This window comes from Colletotrichum destructivum, chromosome 1, assembly GCF_034447905.1.
Source record: "Colletotrichum destructivum chromosome 1, complete sequence".
Lineage (NCBI taxonomy): Eukaryota > Fungi > Ascomycota > Sordariomycetes > Glomerellales > Glomerellaceae > Colletotrichum > Colletotrichum destructivum.
The window spans coordinates 3,816,219-3,837,126 of NC_085896.1; the positions used below are offsets into that span (position 1 = coordinate 3,816,219).

Genomic DNA, 20,908 nt, shown 5'->3' on the forward strand with positions numbered 1-20,908 from the left:
TTCAGTGGACGGGATACGCTGAAGCACGGCGGCCGTTCGGTGGTCGGCGGTGTGGGGGTAGGACAACCGTTTGGTGCTCACGGAACCGACGAGCTTATCTCAGCAGCTCTGGCTCCAGGGAAGTGCTGTAATAGGCTCTTAGCTGCCGTTTCCCCAGCGACGTCACCCTTACCCGCCCCGGCAGAGCTCTTCCCTCTTTCTCCACTCGGCAACATCATACGGAGTAGGTAGGCCACAGAAGCGCCTGCAGGTGGGAAACGCAAAGGTCTCACATCTTCTCTTCTCTCTTCTTCCTGCCCGTCTCTTGACCTACCTGGCTGATCTCATCGTGTCGCATATCGCAAACGGCACCCGCGGCTCGTGTTTCTTTCCACCCTGAATCTGTTCCCCTCTTCAGGTCGGCGCATCGGTATCCGTACTTACTCGGCGGCTGCACCCACCCGCTTCGTTTTTTTCCCTCCCCCTCTCGTCAATCAACAACACAGACAAATTGCTTCTCCAATCCATCTCTCACACGCACGCAAGCGGGCCCCCAAGATGCCAACTCTTCGACGCAGAGGCGAGGTCGCGCGGGCGGTCGAGGAGCCCCACATCGACGAGACCACGACGCGCGCTATTGAGCCCATCGCGAGCCATCTTGAATCCCTCGAGACGGCGCCGGACGGCACGGTCGAGGCGCTGGGCGTCGTCAACGACGCGGCTGAGGTGGCGGCGGCGAACGCAGAGGCAAAGGAGTCGGAAGCCGCGCAGATCAGCGAGAGGGATCGCGACCACCAGCACTCGCGGCGGCAGCGCTCGCACCTGCCGACCGTCTTGCAGTTCCCTCTCGTGACGGTACTGAGCTTCAGCATCTCAAGCTTGTGCTACAGCTTCTTGAGCGAGTGGAGCCGCGGAGAGCTGGCGGGCATCTCCAAGAGCTTGGATACTTGGAGCGACGTCGCGACCTTGGCTGGATGGCGCATGTGAGTTGTTATCCAAAGATTCCCCCCAGCGCATGGGTTTGCTGACAAGTTCGGCGTCGGACAGATTCGAGCTCGCACTGGGCTGGTTCGGCAACTTTGATAGCTACGACCTCGCTGCGCTCAACTTGCTCGCGCATGGCCCTCCGGTACGTTCTGCCCTGGCAGTGCGTCATGATAAAAACGGCGTCTCTGGTGCCGCACAACATTGGCTCTACTGACACAAAGCCTGTGTCTAGGTCTATCTCATTGCCACTTTCTACAACATCAGCCCCGCGACGGCCGTCTCGGCCCTGGGCATCGAGATGCTGTCTACTTTTGTGCCTTTCCAACTTCTGAGACCCTTGTCGGGCGCGCACGCCGGTGCTAAGAACGTCGCCAACCGCGAGATTATCACCGACATCCCGATCCAGATCTACACTACTATCCTGGCGGCGGCCATCTACAGTCTCACCTTGTTCACAGCCTACAAGACGTACCTGCCCACGACGCTCGTGCTCTACTTCGAAGGGCTGCCCAGCCTCGCGCCTGCCTACACCACCAACTTTTTGGCCACTCTTCCTGTGACGATTGCGTTCGGCATTGCCGCGAGATCCTTCATCTTCACGCCGTTTGTCGCAACTGGCGAGACTGACGAGGATGAGAAGCTGGCCGAGTTCGACCCGGCCACAGCCACTCTGGGCGAGACTCTGGCGTGGAACATCTGGGGCTACACAACACGGGAAAAGGTCGTCATCCTGCGGACGGCTGTGGCCATGCTCGTCACGGGCGTCAACACGTACCTGCAGACATTCATGACCATCAACGGCGTCGAGTCATACGGCGCGTCTTTGTATGCCGGCGCCTGGGTTGGCGCCGCCTTCTTGACGGGCGTCGGTCTTGGTTTCGTCGGCGGCGGAGATGCGTGAGAGAGGCGCTTGCCTTGCATTGCATCGTAACCGGGAAAACTGCCACCTGAGCGAGGGAGGTTGCAGATTGCTTACAATACGGGAAGGGGAGTTTGCGGGGCATTTCGTGGGCCACGGGCAGTACTATTGGGGAGTTCTCGAATCCTTGGATTGTAGGCGAGGCTCTTTGCTTGGATCGAGAGGGGGCAAAGATGGACAACTAAGGTTGTTGCAGCCTGCCTCGCCCAGTCAGCCAGCAAGCTGATGTATACCACATATTCTCTTTTCTCTTTTCTTCTTTTTTTCTCTTTTCGTCTGTTTTCTATGTTTGAGTAGTGTGTTCTCTCGTTCTATCACTGTTGGGAGCTATCGGTTCGTGCTTCGGAAACCCGTGTATATACGAAGCCAGTCCACCACCAAATGGAGTTTGCCAGGAATACGTACGATCGACCTTTGTCCGACCTTGCTTGCTATCTTATGAACCCATCACGTCACATTCGCTCAATTCAACCCGGATCGACGAGCCTGCACCCTCCCAAGTCAGCCTCGCCTAGGCAATAAAACGCAGAATGTGCATGACGCTAGCGTCGAGATTGTCCTGTCTCCCCCCTTCAGTGTTCGAGTTCTTTTAAGAGGGAGGTGGTGGCGGTGGCATCTGGTGAGCGGTTGGTCAGGTTAGCCGACATGGGCTGGTAGGGCTGATAAAGGGTGGGGGGTTCGGTGGTTAACCAAGGAAGCAAAGGGGTCCCCCCCCCATATCTTCTTTTCTGAGAACGCCTTTCCAAATAGCGTGGCTGACATTTCGCGTGGGTAGTGAATTGTTAGTCCCATGATGTGATCTTTGAGTGAGGCGGACGGGACGGGGAGTGAGAGGTGAGGGGGGCTCGCTCGAGCCTCGCACCTTTGTTCGGACATCAGGGATGTCATACACACTACATCATACCAGGCACCTGTCAAGCTGAAGCCAAGAGGGGATGCTCACCTGAAGATGTTCATCTGGGCAGACGGGGGGTTGAAGAGTGATGATGGACTGGTGGTTAAACGGACCGGGGAGGGGGGCCGGGAAGGGGGGCGGCCTCCCATCACACCCTCCAACCGTTCCCGATCGGGACGATCTGCGCAGGGCTAATGAACATACGTGATACCGAAAATCGATCCTCCAGGTTATTGTCCTTGGTTCTCGTCATTCTACAAGGTGGTTGCAAGGCCATTTCTTTTTTCTTCTTCTTTTTCGGGTGGAGGGAACTGTTCGAACTGAGACATGAGCATGAACTATCTGCCTTGCCCCCCCTGGACCCTCCCTACCTTATCCTTATCCTCCCGCCCACCGCGACCGCCACCACCACCACCACACCACCAGCCCGGCATCTGCCGCGGTGCCGCGCCTAACAGGTGTGTGCCCCGACGAGGGGCGGCTAGTTGGGCAGTCGGACATATTGCGGCCGGGGCTGGGACTGGTCGCCACCTTTTGGGAGGCGGCCGCGTCTGCCGGGGAGTGATGTGATGATCATCAGTGAGTAGATTGATAGATCAGCGTCTCCCCAAGTCGAATGCAGGGGTTTTTCTGGGGAGGAGGGGGGCATAAGAACAGCTCGTATCGGGTTTTGCACGTTGATGATGTCGTGTGTACGAGCTCTCGGATTGGAAAGACGGAGCGGCTGAGACGTTTTGTTCTTTGGCGGAGGGTTTGTCGGTTGAGGAGTTTCGGTGGGTGTGTGCTGTGCCGACGGAGAGAGGCTCATGTTAGTTCATATATTTATCTCCGAAGACTACCCATATGTCTCTCTGGTCGTCGGGAATTTCCTGCACGAGACTAATGGCCGAGTCCGGTCTGTTCTGCAGAGTGTCTGTTTGTGGGGACTGCGACCGATCCCATTGCCCAACCATGCCCGCCAGATCAAAGCAGCCATCGAGAAAGGGCAAGGAGGTTCCCGCCCGCTGCGAACCCTATGATCAGCGGTACGACGCATCCCCCACTGGGACGGCGAGTAGTTGCTACACCTCTTCGTCGACGACCGCCGGAACGGGTCCTAGTCCCCCGACGGAATACGACGAACCCACCGGCACGGCAGCAACAAAAACAGCAACAGCAACGGCCACGACGACGGCTGTGCCGGCGGAGGTGAAGAAATGCAAGTCAATACGAAGTGAAGGGGAAGTGACGCTGCAGGGTCCCCTCCGAATCGCGGGTTCCGTGGCGGCCGGCGGGAATGCGACGTTCAATGGCGATTTCGATGTGAGGGACAGGGTCGAGGCGTACGGGGCCATCGAGGTCAACGGGAACCTGGTGTGCGAGTGGGTGCCTCCTCTCTTCTCATTTCCGCGTTAGTCTTCGTCGGCTGCGGTGCGAAACGATGATGATTAAGAAAAGCTGATGGGATGTGCCGACAAGCGGGAGGATGAAGGCGTATGGGAATATTCAAGTTGTTGGGCACATGGCTGTCGGGTAAGTCTTAGATGCGATTTTTGGTCTGACCGTTCGAGAAACGCGGCTGACATGTCACGTCCTTTTCGGTCAACAGTGAAAAGATCAAGGGCTTCGGCAAGCTGAGCATCGCGGGAACGTGCGAGGTAGAGGAGCTTGAAATTTATGGCAACACCCTTATTCAAGGGTTTTTGTGAGTTTGTGGGTGGTGGGAGGTAGCGCTTCGCGTCGTTGTGCCATTTTGCTGACTGACGGGCGACGACGACGACGACAGGAAATGCAAGAAGATGACCCTGTACGGGTCGTTGACGATCGTAGGCCCCAGCTCGGGGTATCACGTTGAGGAAGAGGAGAAGATCTGGGGCGCCATCATCAGGCGCGAAGAGGGCGTGGGCTGGTGACTTGCGTGCAGCCTTTGACGAAGTCACTTCCAAGGAGTGAGCTGCTGGATGCAAACGATCGTAGGACTGCGAATGAGGCATAAAGATATAAACAAGGGGACTGTGGGCTTGGATGAGTAATGGTAATGAATCGAGAGGTAAGGCAACGTCGGGCAGCTTAGTACTTCTGTGGAAATTCGTATGGCGTTTGGCGTTGAGGTATCGGAACTTGTAAATAGAAACAGAACAGTACTGGACATCGGAGACTTAATTGGTTTTACGGAACATCCAGCCACAACTAGGCAGTCTACTATCTTGAGGTTGCAAGACGAGGCAGTTGAGGTACATATACCCTTTTCGTATACGGAGTACTGCAGTGAGAAAGTGCTGATTAACAGCTTAGTAGCAATCGGAGGATCCCGTGATATTACCCAGGTTGCGGAATGGGACGGTGGGTTAGGCGAGACCCAACATCCCAGAAAAGAAGGTCGGGTTCGGATCATAGATATTCCGGTAAAAGCCTTGCACAGACCACTGTACGCATCTGGCCTGTCAGTGGATGTCAGGGGCCCCGCCACTTCGCGGCTGCCACTAGCGCCAGGGAGCTCCTGGAGCTAAGCCAAACACCACGTCAGGTCGCGACTCCCCACGCAAGCGCGACAATCGACTTCATCCAAAGAATGCGCAACCTTATCTCGCAGCACACTCAGCACCCAACCGCGACCTCAACACACCAGATGCATCCATAGCAAACTCGAAGCCGCTTCCCGGGGCCCCGAACCAACTTTTCTTTCTTCTTTTCCATCAACCAACATGGCCGCCACCGACGACGACGTCGCAGACGCCATGGACGTCGAGGTGTCGCCCAAAAACAAGACGTCGTCGGTCGAACACGACATCCATCAGTCGCTCGGCGCCATCAGCAACTCTGTCGAATCGCTCGAGATGCGCGCCGACCCAGATGCCCAGGCAACCGTCACCGACTTTCTCGATTTCACCGAATACCTGCCCTCCGATATGATGCGATCACTGACCCTGATCGGCAAACTCGACCAGACGTACGGAGAAGCATCCCTCAACGTGCACAACCTTACCTCCACCTGGGGCAAGCTCCCCTCCATCCCCGCCGAAGAGCGCCCGTCTGCTGTACAGTTACGCGCCGACATCTCGGATGGTCTCAATCATGCCGTCAGCTCGAGGGTTTACGCCCACGCCGAGGCGGTCCGCATGTCGGAGAACGTGAACCGCCACTATAATCGCGCAAAGACGATACTGGCGAAACTGAAGGAGATGCTGGAGAATTATCCGGCCGAGGAACAGAAGAGCCCCGTGGCCACTTCCAAGTCTCCCCAGATTGTCAGGGCGCCGAGGGTGATGCGCAACGGGGACGGAGAAAGGATGCGCCGGCCACGCATACCCAGGATCACTGTCCCTGGCGAAGTGCTGCCGCCCTACGATCAGTTCTTGGCGTACTCGGACGACAGTGACGAGAGCTCGGAAGAGGAAGACGACGAGTCGCTTGGACGCACACCGGCCCGGTCGACGCCGGCCCCCCGAATCAAAGTCGTCAAGACGCCCAAAGCTCGACCGCCCAAGACTCCGAAGGCTGCATCGTCAGCGCGCGCCCCCAAATCGACCGCGAATCCTCCCGCGGCGGCTGTTCCTGCTGTTGTACTGCAGCCTCCGCCAGAGAACGCCGTCATAGGAAGCCCCGATGCTCCCTGGCTCCAGCTGACGCCGTGGGAGCTGGCGAGGTTGAGGAAACGCATGAAGAAGAACGCAACTTGGAACCCCAGTGATACGATGATTTTGCGAGAATTGAAGACGCTCGGCCGTGGAATAGACGCCTACAAGGAGGCCAAAAAGAAGGCCGAGGACGAGGGTAGAGTGTTTGATCAAGTGCCCCCGGCGCTAGCCCCTGACGCCGAGACCGGCAATAGACAGATCCCCGAAGGCGCCATCAGCGCCGCCGCTCTCGCATCGGACGACATCCAGCTAAGCAACAGGGGTATGAAGCTGAACGAGGCCAAGAAGCTCAAGCGGGAGTCGTTGGCCAAGCAAGCCGCCGAAGAGGCAGAAGAATCAGCCCGGCAGTTTAGGGAAGCTGCGAGGCTTCTGATGTCCCATGAAGCGCCGTCGTCGGCGTCGGTATCAAACAACGGTGCGGACCAGCCGAAACCCGCAAATAAGCCGAGTCACAAAGCTAAGCCCAAGGCGAACGGCAGCAAACGCAAGAGAGACTCAGTTCCGGAGGCTGAGGCCGAGAAGCCTGAGCCAGTCGAGACACCGTCGGCCCGACCCACTGCAAAGCGCACCAAAACGGAGACTCCGGTCCCGCTGCCTCACCTAAGAGCCAACCTCGGCTCACAGCCCTTGACCGAGACTCCCATACCGCCTCCTGTCCTTACTCCGGGCGGCACTGCAGTTACGCCTAAGATGACAACACCTGCACCAGTCTCGATCGCCGGACAGGATCCTGCAGTGATGGGAGCTGCGAAGCCGGCAAATACAACGGCGCCGGTGTCGTCTCCAACGAGTCCAGCCGGACCGCCTGCTTCCGTTACGGGCGCAGGACCGGCCAATATCGGAACGAAATTGACAGCGGACATGGTCGTGCACGCACCGGTATTGTCGCCCAAGAAGTCAACCACGCCGATTCTTCCCCCGGTACGCGAGCCTGTGTCCAGGAGAGAGACCAGGGCCGACATGGCAAAGAAGACCCAACAGCATGCGGAAACTCCGGCTCCGACGCCACAGTCGCAGGGACCGCAAACGCGATCGTCTTCTGCGGCCCCTTCCATCAAGCAGTCGAGCTCTCGTGCGGCGACGCCAGGCACAACACCGGTGCCGGAAGGCCAGCGACGTCCCAGCTCCAGAGGAAAAGCTACGAGTCAAGAGCCGCAGCCCTCGCTGGTCACTGATCGACCACGTCGCGCTAGTACCGCGAGGAACACACCAGCGCCAGAGCAGAGACAGCCGAGCAAGAGGACTAGAAAGCCCGTGCCCGGTATTGTCAGCAAGACGAACTCCGGGGGCAGCAGTGCTGTGGGCAAGCGTAAGGCGCCGCCCAAGAAGAAGCGCGCCCAGAAGAAGGAAAAGGGCCAGCCGGTCGAGATCGAGCTGGAGGAGGACGACGAGGGCAACCCAATCGACCCCAATGAGCCGCGGTACTGTGACTGCAATAGGGTCAGCTTTGCCGAGATGATTGCGTGCGACAATGAAGTAAGTACTCTTTGTCCAGCTTGAGCGCCTGGGGTTCGTTTCGTTAGTTTGCTCGTATGCTGACACGTCTAAACCAAACAAAAAGTACTGCGATAAGGAGTGGTTCCATCTAGAGTGCGTCGGCTTGACACAAGTCCCGGCGCGTACGACTAAATGGTATTGTCCCGACTGTCGCGTACGTTTAAATATTGGAGAGAAGGGCGAGATCAATGCTAGAGGGATCAAGGCTTGAAGACGGCGGGCCTAGACACGGGATACGATATTTACTACCAGGAGAGGACACACAGTTCGCATGGCGTTCAGGAGGACAATTGCTTGTGATTGAATGGCTTCTGGGAGGCTTAATATGCCTCGGGGGCTGAACAATCACAGGATCAAGCCAGTACTATAAAACATAGCCTTGTATCAACAGACAACGCCTTTTTTTCTTCTTCTTTTCTATTTCATTTTTTGCATGCACAGTATACCCCATTAAGGCTCTTCCCACTAATCTTTTGCACATTTGTACGAACCAGCCTCTAGACGTCATTGCTCACAGACAAGGTACCCGGCTGGGGTTGATGTTCTGCAGTTCGGTCGACGACCTGCACAGCCTGTGCGCCGGCCGGGATACAACTACCCCGCGACGGTGGGCACGTCCCTGCTTCTTTCCTTCTTTCCCTCCTCTTCCTCCCCTTCCCTCCTCTTCGCGCCCTTTCCATTCATCCCCTTCCGTATCCCTACTTCTCTGATCAGTGCCGTTGTCTTTCCGACTGACACCTCATTCATGCTCGTCTTTACTTCAAGGGCCGACTCAAAGACAAGCCCAGCCTCTTTGCAATTGTGCCTGTAAACCTCCTTTTTTTTTTTTCTGGTGACTAACACGAGCCTGCGACTTACACGCGCCTTCTGTGGGCGCAACCACTATTCTTCCTCTTCGTCTGGATGCTCTGTAGCTGCCGCCCGTCGCACTCAATTTGGAAATAATGGGCATCAGGCAGTCAGTCCCACGTGGCGAATTTCAAGGTATTCGGACTTCCAGTGAACCCTCCATACTGACCTCTCTCCCAGGTTCTGGAACGTCGTCAATGAAGTGGGCAAGGAGAGGTCGCTGGCCCAATGGGCCGCGGACCACCTCAAAGAACAAGGCCGGCCCCTGCGCATAGCCGTTGACGAGGCCCATTGGAGGTTCAAGAATGTTACTGATGCCAAGGAGGCTGAAATCCAAAGGAGTTCCGTAACCCAGCCCTTCCCTAGCCCTTCCTCATGTCTTGCCCCTGTCGCAATTGCCTGATATTCCCTCCACACCATGAGATGCATGTTCACGTCTCCCTCACAGTTCCACTGTGATTGAGAGGGAAGAACCTGGTTCAGTGCAAATCACGGAAGAAAAACGTACACCTAATACATTCACAGGCTGCCCTGGTTCCCACCCTCGGGAGAAAGCCATCCTTCAGCGCAGCCTACCGCTCCTGCGTTTGGGCATCCAGCTACTATTCGTGTTTGATGGCGAAGGGCGACCGGGGACGAAGAATGGTGTCAAGAGGCACCGCCAGTATGAGGCAACCACTGCGCTCCTCAAAGACACGTTCGATCATTTCCTCGTGCCGTGGCACCAAGCCCCCGGAGAGGCTGAGGCCGAGTGTGCGCTGCTGCAGCAGAAGGGTCTCGTGGATGCCGTTTGGTCTGAAGACGGCGACTCATTCATGTTCGGCTGCACCCTCCTCATCAAGGACCTGCGAGACAGTAAAAATCAAAAGTTCAAAGAACAGTGCCAAGTGTTCGACATGAGGGACATCCGAAGGATAGGGCTCTTCAACAAAAAGAGCATCACACTCTTTGCAATGCTGACTGGGTGTGACTACGCTCTCGCCGGTCTCATTGGCTGTGGCCAGTCCTTGGCCCAACAGCTGATCAAGAACGGGGGTCTCGTCGAGGGGTTCTGGCGGATTCAAACCGAGTCGGACGCGGCTGCTTGGCGAAGGCGTCTCGAAGAGGCGATAGCTGGTATAACTTCAAGCTCAAACCTGACTTTCAACAAAGAGGGATCCAACATCAGACGCTTCCCTGACCTCAAAGCCTTGAAGCATTGTCGGGAACCGGTCGCATCCGAAGCGGCAGCTCTTGATCGTCTCCCGTGTCTGCAGGGCGAGTGGTACGGGATGCACACGGCGGATAGCTTGGTTGCCTCGATGCCGTGGATACAGGCACACTATTTCTCGCGCATGACCACCATTTGGTTGGTGGAGCAGTTCATACCCATGACGGTCAACCAGAGGTTATTGAGGAACGACCTTGGAGCACGTGATCTCGTGGCAAAGGTTACGCAGAAGCGGAAGGACGGGCCAACGACCAGCGTGGAATTTGACCCATGCCAAGTGTTTCCTGGTATCGAAGACGCTGTCATCGTCACGGAAGGAATACACCTTCTCAATCGACGGGGCCAGCGTGATATGGACCGGGGGGGGCAGCCGATCAAGAATACGAAATTCGACATTCTCGATGCGATCCTCTGTCGGGGACTGTCCGAGACAGAGTTTCAACGTTGGCGAAAGGAGCCCAAGACGCCTCCGCCCAACAAGTTGCATCCCGTTCATCCACCCGCAGCCTCGCAACTTCAGCAGACGTTCCACGGCAGCAAGGCTTCCTTAGCGAATAGTCTCTTTTCGGCTGCTCTTGGCGGGATCGCAGACTATTCCATGTCGTTTGAACCAACTCCAGGGAGTGACATGACAAGCGGACCACAGTATCTCATGAAAGAGCAGCAAAAAATGCACGACGACATCCGGTCGAACAAAAAGCAGACCCTCGTCAAAAATGCTCGTGGGAGTAAAGAACGCTCCCAAGTTAAGACTTTGATGAATGGCAGCAGACTTGAAGGAACTGAGCGTCGAGTCAGTGGCATATCTCTGGGCTGGGCAGGTCGTCCGACCAAGCCCGACGACAGAACAATCGGAACACCGACCGGCCCCGATGACCTCCAGAGAAAGCGGCCGCCGAAGCTTGATGCAGGTCGAAGTGCGGGCCGTACCGCCAACGATACCAAAGCGAGACTCCTCAGCCTCGGACTAGACAAAACCTACAGTCTAGACGACGACGATGATGACGACGACGACTATGAGAGAAGGGAGACTCCACACGATGGCAGCAAGAAGAGAAAGTTGGAAGACCCCCCGGCAGCACAGCCGCGGCACCAGGTGCCCGGGACTCAAGGGAGGCAGGTGCTTCGCGAGATGGAGCTTGAATCGTCCCAGGATTCCCTGTGGAGCGTGTCCATCAGGACGAAGGGGGGCGGACGGAGCAAACCCGCTGCGGAGGAGCCCATACCGGCCGATGCCGCCGAGTCGCGTGCGGATGGCTGCGGTAAGGGTACAGCCGACGACCCTTTCGAGATATTGTAGCGGGAGAAGAGGGGAAGACCGATGATAGTTGACGAGGCGCTGCTGGCCTGTACGACCAAGAATGAAATTTGCTCTAGAAAGCCAAGGGGGGTGTACATTTGTTAAGTGACTAACGGGGGGGAGGGGAGGGGGCAGACGATCCAAGGAAAGAGACTTCCTTCTGCATGCAAAAACCAATAAACTATTAGAGTCCTCAACTCAATTGGGGAAAAGTATTTGGGAACCTCGACCCATATGGACGTCACATCTAAAGGGTGTAAAAAAAAGGAAGGGGCATAGGGATCTTATATATTAAAAGATTGAAAGGAAAGCCGTCTCCGCTCCAAGCGGGTGACTTTGGAATTTTGCACCGTCTCCGGTTCCGCGTCTGTCAGTACCTAGCTATACATATATCAATCTGAACACCGGCCAGCCCCATTCATTATGTCTCATGAACAAGGCGGGCGTTGGTGCCGAGTTCGAACCCATTATACACACTTCCAGCCTTGCTCCCCCTCCTCCCTCCTCCTACCATTGCCCTTCCTTCACCTCCGCCCCTTCTTGGACGGCGGCGGGCTCCGCGAACGGGATACAGAGTCGCTGTGCCTCCTCCTCTTCACGCCGGCGGGACTCCTCGAGTCTCTGCCCCGGTCGTCGGGCGAGCCCCTCTTGAGCGGCTTCCTCGCGGGAGGAGGGCTCGGCGACCTCGACACCGAGTCGTCGCGGCGGGCACCCCTTGCCCTCGGCGGCGGCGGCGACGGCGACGGTGAGACGCTGGGGGCGGCGCGGGACCGCGGCGGAGGCGAGCGGCTTCTGTCTCTAGGCCCGCGGCGGTCGACGGGCGAGCGAGACCGCGAGTCGTATGACGACGCACGGCTCGGCGAGCGACTGTCGTAGCGGGCGCCTTTCCGCGGCGCGCTGCTCACTGACGAACTGTTCCGCCGGGCTGCGCGGCGAGGGTCTGGTCTGGGGCTGCGACCGCGGGCCGAGCCTCGGGCGGGTGGGGGGCTGGCCGAGTAGGAGGCGGAACGCCCTCTTCGCAGGGACGGAGACCTGCTGATGGACGGGCTGCTTCTCCGGGCGGCCCTTCGAGGCGGCGGCGGCGTCACGCTAAGGCTGCGATCCCTCGGGCCATTTCGGGCCGGAGAGGGAGACCTGGAATAGCTGACTGAGCGACCGCGCCTTCTCGGCGTGCTGGCAGAGTAGGAGTCGTTGCGGCGGACCCCCCTTTTAGGAGGTGTGACCGAGCGGCTGTAGGATCGCGATCGGGTAGAGCTGCGGCCTCGGCTGTAGGAGCGTCCTCTCCCGCGGGGAGAAGGCGATCTGGACTCGGAATGTTTGCGGTCGATGGCACGGCGGGGCGTGCGCGATCTTGACCGCGAGCGAGAGTACGACGAGCCAGTGTAGGAGGAGTAGCTGGACACCGAGTCCGAGTCGGAATCGGCAGCTGGCGGCGCGGGCAGAGCCGGCTTGGGCATGTTCTGGAGGTACTCTCTGGAAGCCTCCGTGAGAGCGCCCATGCCGATGCTGGTGAAGTAGTTGATGGAGAACCGGATGTTTCGCGCGTTGTCGCGAGGGAACAGGCCCTCGAAGCTCGGCTGCAGGATGTCGTCCTTCATCCGGGCCTGGAGCTTTGCCATGCCGAGCTCCTCGGCAATGTCCTGGAAGAGGATCTTGATGAAGATTCTGGAACTGCTGGTCGTCTCGTCTTCGTTCAGGTGGATGACGGACAGAACATGCCAGCCGATGGCGTCGCTCGCGAGCAGGTGCGCGAAGAAGCGCGCAATGTTGCGAAGCCTGTTCGTCTCGTAGCGATGGATCTTGCTGTAGTAGTCGGCGAACGACTCCTCAAAGAGGCCGGTCCACAGCCGGTTCAACTTGGCGAAGCGCTCGCCAATCAGGCCGTGGAACTTGGAAAAGGTCTTCTCCTGAGAGCAGATCTCGACGATCATCGACGGAAGTTCTGGTTCCTGGCCGGCAGGGAGGTTGACTCGCAGGAGCTTGTGTACGGCTTCCTCGGGGTCGATGGACGACATGACTGTCAAGTAGATGGTGCGTCGCAGGTTGACCAGATCAGTGTTGGACTGGTCCTTGATCTCCATCGCCTTCTCCTCCTCATTCTCCTCCTCTTCGTCGCTCTCGTCGTCGTCGTCTTCGTCATCGTCGTCGTAGTCGCTGCCCTCTCCTAGGATTTCGGCCTTCAGCTTCTTGTATGCCTCCTCATGCTCCTCCCATTGCGGGTCGTACTTGAAGATGTTGAGGCTGTCCTGCACGTCGATATCTCCGTCGAGGTCGACCATGTGTGTGATTTGGTCCTCCTCTTCCACCAAGTCCAGCTCCTCCTTGATGGGTGGGTTGTCCTTGAAGCTGTCCTTCCGGACCTGGAAGAGGACCTCAATCATGTACTGCACGCGCTTGTCGATGTCGGCCTCGTGCAGCACGTTCCTCAGCTGGTCCCAGACGGCCAAGGCGATAGCGGGCTGCATGTCCTGCAGATGCTGGCCAACCTCGCGCATGAAGTTGACAGCAATCTCGACGCTATCGTCGGTCGGCTTGTGGAGGAGGAGAAGGAGCATCTGGCCGGCAAGGCGTTCGTGTGCGACCTGGTGATTGATGAGATGGGCCAGGAAGGTGGTGGACGAGACGCAGACGGCCTTGTCGCTGCGCTTGAAGCCCTTGCGGAAGGAAATGATGAGGCGCTTGACGAGGAGCTCGCCGACGGCAGGCAGTTTCGTGTTGACGATAGCGGCCATGGCGGCGAAGACGGGGGTGAAGGGCAGAGAGGCGGCCTGTGCCTTCATGATGGAGCGACAGAACAGGCCGCGGCCCTTGATCAGGTTCTCGCCAAACAGCTCGGGGACGATGTGCTTGATGTTGGAGTAGTTGACCTTGTTGATCAGACCGTTGATGCTCTTCTTCAGGGCCTCCCACATCAGCCTCTGATACTCCTTGGAGCTCTTGTCGGTGATCTGGGACTGCAGCGCCCTCAGCCGGGCGGGCGGGATGTATGTGCCTCCGGACCGCATGGACAGCAGCTTCTCGTACTCGGCCTTTGCGATGGCCTGCTTCTCCTCCTCCGTCTTAACGGGCGGCGTCGGGCGGCGTTGTTCCTTGCGGGCCGGCCGGTAGCTGTCGGTGCGATCACGATCGCGATCGCGATTGCGGTCTCTGTCTCTGTCGCTGTCTCGGTTGCGGGGGCGCTCGCTGTCGCGGTGGTGAGGACGGTCGCCGGCGTCGCGGTCGCCTTCCAGATCGCCATCGCGTTCGCGGCGCTCGAGGCGCGGAGAGCCAACGTCTGCCGATGCCATCGTGCCTCGCAGTCTGTCAGTCCCCAGAGCACCTATCAGAGGTTCGGTATCGCGTGGTGGTGATGATGATGGTGGGGAGGGGCTTGCGACGTCGAGACGTGGGTGGAGAGACTCTTTTTTTTCCTCTTGGAATTTCCTGTTACTCTGTTTCGGAGAAAGGTTGCTACTACTTTGACGCAACTGAATCCTCTGGCAGGAAGTTACCTAAAAATCCAAGTGTGGCTGGGAAGTCCCATTGATCCACCATTAGATGGTATGTGCACGGGCCATGAGGCTGGAGCTGCCCAAGAACAGGGGACCTGTCCGTTCAGTGTCTGTCTGTCTGGCCAGCCCAGAAGCCAGAAAGGCCATGCCAATTCATTCGGTCAACCGTGGCAGCTCCCTTGTTAGCGCAAGACAGGTCCCCGTCCTAGTCCCAGTCCCCAGTCCAGTCCACCAAGGCGCGCCGCCGGCCGCCATCCATCCCCTGAAATCGCGACGACATTTTTCCCGATCGGCCACGGCAGCTCTAACTGGCCTTGGACCTCCTTCCTGCTCCTCCTCCTCCTCCCTCCTCCCTCCTCCTTCCCCCACGACATTTCTCGACAGCAGACCAGACCAGACACAACGGTCACACCCCCCCTTCGCCTCTTCCTTCTTATTTACCAATTCCTTCTTCACGCTCCTTATCAACCACTGAACCAACCAATTTTTAAACCGAATCAACAATGGTACGTTGGAGAAGAGCCGCCGCCGATGGGACACCCGCGCGCCCATCCCCCACATGCTGCTGCGCTTGCTTTGCGCAAAAAGGGGGAACGAATTCCGCATTCAGCTAACACAGACACTTCTTACAGAGCGGAACTCTCGTCGGCTTCGCCATGCTCGTGGCTGCCTCTGTGATCTTCACATACTACTCCATCTGGACCCTGCTCATGGTTAGAACAACCCATCCTACAAACCACCCCTCCGCTCCTATCCTACCTACCCTAGCCTATCCCTTTCCCCCCGCGAGTGTCCAGCAAGGTTGACTAACAAAAAAACCCCCTTCCCCTCCCACAGCCATTTGTCGACGAAGGTCACCCTCTCCAAAACTTCTTCCCTCCTCGCGTCTGGGCTATCCGCATCCCCGTCATCCTTATTCTCCTCGGCTCCGCCGTCGTCGGCTCCTTTCTCGGCACCGTCATGATCCGGAGCAACAGGAAGAAGGCCGCCAAGGCCAAGGCCGCCGCGAAGAAGAAGGCGTAAAGCAAGAGCACACACACACACACGCACACACAGCAAGGAGAAGAGGAGAATCCTTGTCACATAATGAAATGGCTGCTCGTTGTCGAAACTGCTGCCTACTTTTGTCACAGTTAGAAGACTGTTATGACGGGACATCAATAACGATTGCCCACGAGGCACCACGGGTCACAGCTGCGCGCACAAGAGCATCAAGATGGGTATCTAAGTTGGTTTGATTGGAGAAGGAGCGCGCGGCTCATCTCGCGAAAAGGTCCATCTACTCTGATAATGCTCAAGGACTTATACCCTAAGCCAGGAAGATTCCCCCACCCAAAAAGAAGCATACCAAATAAAGGAGTGAGTGGCTCGACCGGCCAAGTACATGTACTGCCCCATGATCCCAGGCCTCAGCCCGCATCCTGTCTCTCGTCGGGACATCCGTAGACAAAAAAATCATGGCACGCAAATGACCCCTGGTCTAATCTAGCTCCAAACGCCTCATGGACCGTTTCTCTCTTCTCAAACTCTCTGATCGGCAAAGTCGAGCACTTCGCAATCATCCTCAAAAAAGCCATCCTCGTCCTCCATGTGTCGTGCCCCACGTCGACGACGTGTCGTCACCACGATCTCGTCGCCGTTCTCTCCACGATGCATCACCCTCTCCATCGATGACAGCGGCAGCGCACGATGATCATCCGAAACGCTGAATTCATCTTCCGAGATCGAGTGATGCCCCGTGTCGAGCTTGATGAGGTTGAGTGGCTGGCCAAAAGCCCAGGGTTGAGATAAGTCCGTCTCGATGGGGGTGTGCTGAGCACGCGAGCGCTGCTGCCGCTTCTTCTGTTTGGGCGTTGCATGGTCCTCCAGTGTGGTGTCTGCCATGAGTGCGGCCAGCGAGGGCGGCAAGGCCGCCGCCGACTGCCCTCCATATTCGTACAAAGACACGCGCCTGTCGGTATGGAAAGGCTGGTATGGCGCGCTAGACTCTATCTCAGCTTGAGGGATAGAGGCTTCCGCGCTCAGGTCTACCTGGAGCGGCCTGGCCCGCGGGTCAAGGGTCAGCGTCTTGCCCGCGTCCGTCTCCCTATCGGACAGGTCCAGGTGTTCGTCCGAGTCGATGAACTGGCGGACTGCAGGAGACAAGCCATCGTCGGGCAGGACGGGGGCTTTGAAATCCTTGTAGCGAAGTCCCCGAGGCGCGCGCTGCTTGCTGGAGGCGGTGGGCGAACGACGAGTCTTGGACGGGAAAGAACGGACGAGGCCGTCGCCGACGACGTACAAAGTGTGGTACTTTCTACCAGTGATCCACACAACGCACGACGAGGCCGGCAGCGCTGAGCTCTGCGGCAGAGACACGCGGTTTTCTCCCGTATGACGCAGCTGGTTTATGGCAACGCCTGTCTTGCCCAGGGAATGGCTGATGCTAGCAGCGATAGCCCTCCCGCCGACACTCGCAGAGTCGACAAAGTTGCCTCCGGTGGCAAGGCCCTGGGTATTCACGCTGCTCCTGCGCGGCCTAGTGATCAAGGGTCTGGCGGCATGATAGGCTGCGCCAAAAGCACTGGAAGCGATCGAAACGGCTGAGCTGGGCGCGTCTGACGAGGGAGCGCCGTTTTCTTCCGTTGCCTTGCGGCGGCGAGGCGGCGGCCAGGTGAAGGCGCTGGACGGCATGTCGAGCAGGTGGACGGTTCCTCTCTCGGTCACCATTGCAATTCGTTCCCCGTTAGGTTTCGACCAAGCAACGTCGACGATGCGAGCTACCGTCATCCGCGAAAACTGCGCCACCTGGCGGACTCTCGGGCCGATTGCACTGGTGGCGGCCGATACTTGAAGAGGCGACGACTTGGTGTACTGGATGCACATGAGATCCCACACCGTCTGCACATCGCCCTTGCCACTGGCCGTGAACAGAGACAGGCCTGTCGGCGAGAAAGACAAGAAGCTGCAGCCTAGCGGGGACGCAAAGGTGATGAGCGGGTGCAGAGTGGCGGAAGCTGGCAAGCCGTCCATGTCCAGAATTGAGACAAGGCCGGGATCCTTAGTCACCGCCTGGCCAGGTGTGCCGTGGGTCGGGGGGAACTGAGGCGCATCGTGACGTGGAGGGTACGAGCCAGCCCACTGCTGGGACGTCAACGGAGGCGACCTGGACTGCGACGACGGCGTCTGGTTCGTGTTCTTGTTCCAGTACGAGTTCCAGGCCTGAAGCCCTTGCTGGCCAACCCATTTCGCGCCAGAGATCAGCTCCTGCGTTGTCTCGCGCATGATCTTGTTGACCATGCTCTCGGCCATGGGCGAGTCGACGGACCCGGTGACCGCGGGGAGCACGGGTGAGGTTACCGAGGAGATGCCAGGGGCTTTGCCCAGAAGGGGCACCGGGACGTGAGCACGGAGGGCAATCTGGGATGAAGCCGCAGGAGGGCAATAGGCAACCCATTTGCCGTTAAGCGACAGGATTGGGGTTTGCGGGCTTGGTCGCAGGGGCGCAGGTGAGTGGCGCCTCTCTGCTTCCTCGGCAACCTCGCCTCTAGGAGGCTGCTGAACGCTGGTCCAGATTTTGCCAACACAACCGAAGCGGCTGGTGGTGGTGCTCTCATTGGAGCCCACGATGGCGCGGTAAATCCAGCACTCTCCGCTCGTGCCCGAAGCGACAACCAAGTTTCCGGCGTCGGCCTTGATGGTGAAGGCGCCGGTCGGAGGCGGTGCCTTGAAGATGGGGCTGGTGACCGGGGTCGGCAAAGGGACTTTGGGGGCTTGAAGAAGCACGTCGACTAGCTTGCCGGTCTTGAGGGAGTATAGCTCGACCGAGGTTTGGTAAAACTCGATGGCGGGCGTGAATCGTCCAGAGGGGCCGCCCTTCTGGCTGCCATCCGTCCGAGGACTGCCGGGCGCGTCGGGTCTGTCGTCGCCAACGCTCTCATTGGCAGTTTGAATCGCAATCTCGGGCGAGGCCTGCGGCAGCACTGGGCCGTGGACGACGACAGCGACGAGCGGGGAGTTGTCGGCGCTGCCGACGGGAGTGGACCACGGTAAGACTTTGGCATCGTAGACGCCTCCTCGCAGTCCTTTCAGACCGGCGACGCGATCCAGGCCGCGCTTGGTGACCGAGTAGACTTCTAGGCCACCCTCGTAACCGGCCAGCACTACGTTGGCCGACCCGGGCACGAACTCGGTGTGTGGGGCGGGAAGGGTGTCGAAGCCAAAGTAGTAGCCTTTATCGCCGGCCTTCATACCGGGCGTGGAAGCCATATCAAAGTCGATGTCGGGAGCACCATAGAAATGGGGCTGGGCCTGGTGGGGGAGCGGAGGTTGCGGAGCTGCTCTCGCGTGGGACAGTTGAGACTGCATGGAGCTGCGGCGGTATGCAGCAGCGGCGGTGGGGTGGTGGTAGGCCTCGAGGGGGAACTGGGCGTCCATCTGGAAGCTGAGGGGCCGCTTCATGTGGTTTGGCATGCTGTTGGGAGGGGAAGGCGAGGCGGTTTGGGGGGTCAGGGGCTGGCGCTGGACGGCCCATCCGTGGCGGAGACGACCAGAATCCTCGTAGGAGGAAGGCTGGGTGGGGGGCGACTCGCCCATAAGACTGATCAAGTTGCTCGGAGAACCGGCGAGGCCTGCTCCTCTTGCCCAGTCGTTGGTTGTGCTTGCAGCCGAGACGGAGGTTGTGGAAAGAGCATCCAGAGACGGCGAGACGGCGGGGTGCCCATCGTAGGGGGATGGGTCTTGGGCTATGGGTCGGATATCAGGAGAATTTACAGGGGGCGACGATGAATCGGAGGGGGGGCTCTTTGAGGGACTGCCATTTCTGTTGTTTGAAGGTCTGTTAGAGAGTGTGTCGTGGTGACAAAGACAAGTGAGGGAAAGGGGAAGAAAGGAAGAGGGCGTTGGGTGGGGAGAGGCGACAGTGACTCAACGGCGACCATCGTGGGCCCCAAATGAGAGCAGCAGGCAGGGGGTCGTAAGGGGATATGGAAGGAGGGAGAGGGGTGTGACCTACGCGAACTTGCCCGCGGCGAGTTTCGTCACCGCGGCGGTGACAGCACCATCTTTCGCGTTCTTCCTATCCTTCTTCGAACCTGTAGGGGAAGGGATGATGAGTATGGGGTTTCCACGAGGATCGCGGCGCGTAGGGAGAAGCGCGGGGGGGAGAGGCGTGCGAACTTACTCGGCATTCAAGTGGTGTTGCGCCGCAGTTGGAGCAGTTCCCTGCTCCAAAGACCTGCGTTTCCGCAAGGCAGCTTCTACCTGGTTTATGGAAGGGCCGAGAGGTGTTTGGAAGGGAGGGAAGAAGTCGTAGACGGCAGCGATCAGAAAGGCCTGGGGAAGTCGTCTGGTGGGGTTGCAAAGGACAAAGTTGTCGGTCTATTAGGGGAGGGATCGCGGCCAAGTCCGACAAGGCGGCAGGCAGATGGCTTGACTCTGGATAACCAAGGGTGCCGCAGATATGCTGTGGAAGTAGAGCGATACTTGTGGCAGGTCGCTCTCGAGGCGGACAAAAGCAGGACAAGAGATATGTCGAGTACCGTAAAGCAAGGTCGGCGGTGGGTTGAAAGTGTACGAGTTGAACAGAAGAAGGGTTGAAAGAGCGGCTTTCTTTCCAGGCACAGCCCAAGGTGGAGAGGAAATGGTTGAGAGACAGCAGATTAGGGGATGCTAGGACGGCCAAAGAAACATCTATAGAAGGAAACAGAAAAGAGGAAAGACAAGACGAGACAAGACGTGACGTGACGGGTCGTGACGTGACTGCTGTGTTCACGGGAATAGCTGGTGTTTAGGAGGGGAGTTTGTGTGTTGTGTTGTTGGTGTTGATGAGTCGAAGGAGAGATGAGAGAGAGCACGGGGAAGAGTCCAGTGTCAGTCAGTCACCGTATCGTATCAGTCAGTGAGGTCAGCTTAGGTCCGATCCGATAATGGGAGATGGAGACTCGTAGGTGGGCTGGCTGGGCTTGCTTTGGGACGTGCTCCCCGCCATCAGATCAGCCACCAGCCCAGGTCCAGGGCCAGTCCAGGTCCAAGGTCCAGGGAAGTCTCCGTCAGGTACCTCCTCTTCCAGTGCACCCACCCCTCTACCCTCTACGCTCTCTGCCCCTCCAAGATAAGATACGGATGGAAGACCTTCCCTACTGAGCCAAGCAGCAGCCAGCCGGGCACCAACACCACCACCCACC

The 20,908-nt window shown here is 58.3% G+C and overlaps 7 protein-coding genes across 7 annotated transcripts; 5 read left to right on the forward strand and 2 right to left on the reverse strand.

Annotated features, from left to right (window-relative positions):
• The first annotated feature begins 232 nt into the window (after window positions 1-232).
• CDEST_01145 (Putative MFS transporter superfamily) lies at window positions 233-2,503 on the forward strand. The gene is made up of 3 exons (XM_062917304.1): window positions 233-962; window positions 1,027-1,108; window positions 1,199-2,503. Exons 1-3 carry the CDS (start codon window positions 538-540, stop codon window positions 1,865-1,867), a joined length of 1,176 nt encoding a protein of 391 aa, XP_062773355.1. The 5' UTR covers window positions 233-537; the 3' UTR covers window positions 1,868-2,503.
• Window positions 2,504-3,623: 1,120 nt separating this feature from the next.
• On the forward strand, window positions 3,624-4,955 carry CDEST_01146 (uncharacterized protein; the record flags this gene model as incomplete). Its single annotated transcript, XM_062917305.1, has 4 exons — window positions 3,624-4,141; window positions 4,239-4,292; window positions 4,369-4,464; window positions 4,546-4,955. 4 exons carry the CDS (start codon window positions 3,624-3,626, stop codon window positions 4,670-4,672), a joined length of 795 nt encoding a protein of 264 aa, XP_062773356.1. The 3' UTR covers window positions 4,673-4,955.
• Window positions 4,956-5,287: 332 nt separating this feature from the next.
• On the forward strand, window positions 5,288-8,293 carry CDEST_01147 (Putative inhibitor of growth histone-binding protein). Its single transcript, XM_062917306.1, has 2 exons — window positions 5,288-7,873; window positions 7,959-8,293. The coding sequence occupies exons 1-2, from the start codon at window positions 5,465-5,467 to the stop codon at window positions 8,103-8,105; spliced, it is 2,556 nt and encodes an 851-aa protein (XP_062773357.1). The 5' UTR covers window positions 5,288-5,464; the 3' UTR covers window positions 8,106-8,293.
• A 545-nt stretch (window positions 8,294-8,838) lies between these two features.
• Window positions 8,839-11,254, forward strand: CDEST_01148 (Putative XPG/Rad2 endonuclease, XPG-I domain, PIN-like domain superfamily; the record flags this gene model as incomplete). The annotated part of the gene is made up of 3 exons (XM_062917307.1): window positions 8,839-8,852; window positions 8,924-9,084; window positions 9,269-11,254. The coding sequence occupies 3 exons, from the start codon at window positions 8,839-8,841 to the stop codon at window positions 11,251-11,253; spliced, it is 2,160 nt and encodes a 719-aa protein (XP_062773358.1). The 3' UTR covers window position 11,254.
• A 1-nt stretch (window position 11,255) lies between these two features.
• Window positions 11,256-14,708, reverse strand: CDEST_01149 (Putative MIF4G-like, type 3, initiation factor eIF-4 gamma, MA3). The gene has a single exon (XM_062917308.1). It carries the CDS (start codon window positions 14,538-14,540, stop codon window positions 11,778-11,780), a length of 2,763 nt encoding a protein of 920 aa, XP_062773359.1. The 5' UTR covers window positions 14,541-14,708; the 3' UTR covers window positions 11,256-11,777.
• A 389-nt stretch (window positions 14,709-15,097) lies between these two features.
• CDEST_01150 (Putative dolichol phosphate-mannose biosynthesis regulatory) lies at window positions 15,098-16,263 on the forward strand. Its single transcript, XM_062917309.1, has 3 exons — window positions 15,098-15,250; window positions 15,377-15,457; window positions 15,582-16,263. Exons 1-3 carry the CDS (start codon window positions 15,248-15,250, stop codon window positions 15,765-15,767), a joined length of 270 nt encoding a protein of 89 aa, XP_062773360.1. The 5' UTR covers window positions 15,098-15,247; the 3' UTR covers window positions 15,768-16,263.
• Window positions 16,264-16,265: 2 nt separating this feature from the next.
• Window positions 16,266-19,912, reverse strand: CDEST_01151 (Putative WD40-repeat-containing domain superfamily; the record flags this gene model as incomplete). The annotated part of the gene is made up of 3 exons (XM_062917310.1): window positions 16,266-19,545; window positions 19,738-19,816; window positions 19,906-19,912. The coding sequence occupies 3 exons, from the start codon at window positions 19,910-19,912 to the stop codon at window positions 16,266-16,268; spliced, it is 3,366 nt and encodes a 1,121-aa protein (XP_062773361.1).
• Between the last annotated feature and the right edge of the window lie 996 nt (window positions 19,913-20,908).

Excerpts from the sequence above, each read along its gene's own strand:
- CDEST_01145 (XM_062917304.1), top strand. The coding sequence starts at position 538 with ATGCCAACTCTTCGACGCAGAGGCGAGGTCGCGCGGGCGGTCGAGGAG. Across the intron at positions 963-1,026 it reads ACCTTGGCTGGATGGCGCAT|ATTCGAGCTCGCACTGGGCT; the intron begins GTGAGTTGTTAT and ends GGCGTCGGACAG. Across the intron at positions 1,109-1,198 it reads TGCTCGCGCATGGCCCTCCG|GTCTATCTCATTGCCACTTT; the intron begins GTACGTTCTGCC and ends GCCTGTGTCTAG.
- CDEST_01147 (XM_062917306.1), top strand. The coding sequence starts at position 5,465 with ATGGCCGCCACCGACGACGACGTCGCAGACGCCATGGACGTCGAGGTG. Across the intron at positions 7,874-7,958 it reads TGATTGCGTGCGACAATGAA|TACTGCGATAAGGAGTGGTT; the intron begins GTAAGTACTCTT and ends CCAAACAAAAAG.
- CDEST_01149 (XM_062917308.1), bottom strand. The coding sequence starts at position 14,540 with ATGGCATCGGCAGACGTTGGCTCTCCGCGCCTCGAGCGCCGCGAACGC.
- CDEST_01150 (XM_062917309.1), top strand. Across the intron at positions 15,458-15,581 it reads CCATCTGGACCCTGCTCATG|CCATTTGTCGACGAAGGTCA; the intron begins GTTAGAACAACC and ends CCCCTCCCACAG.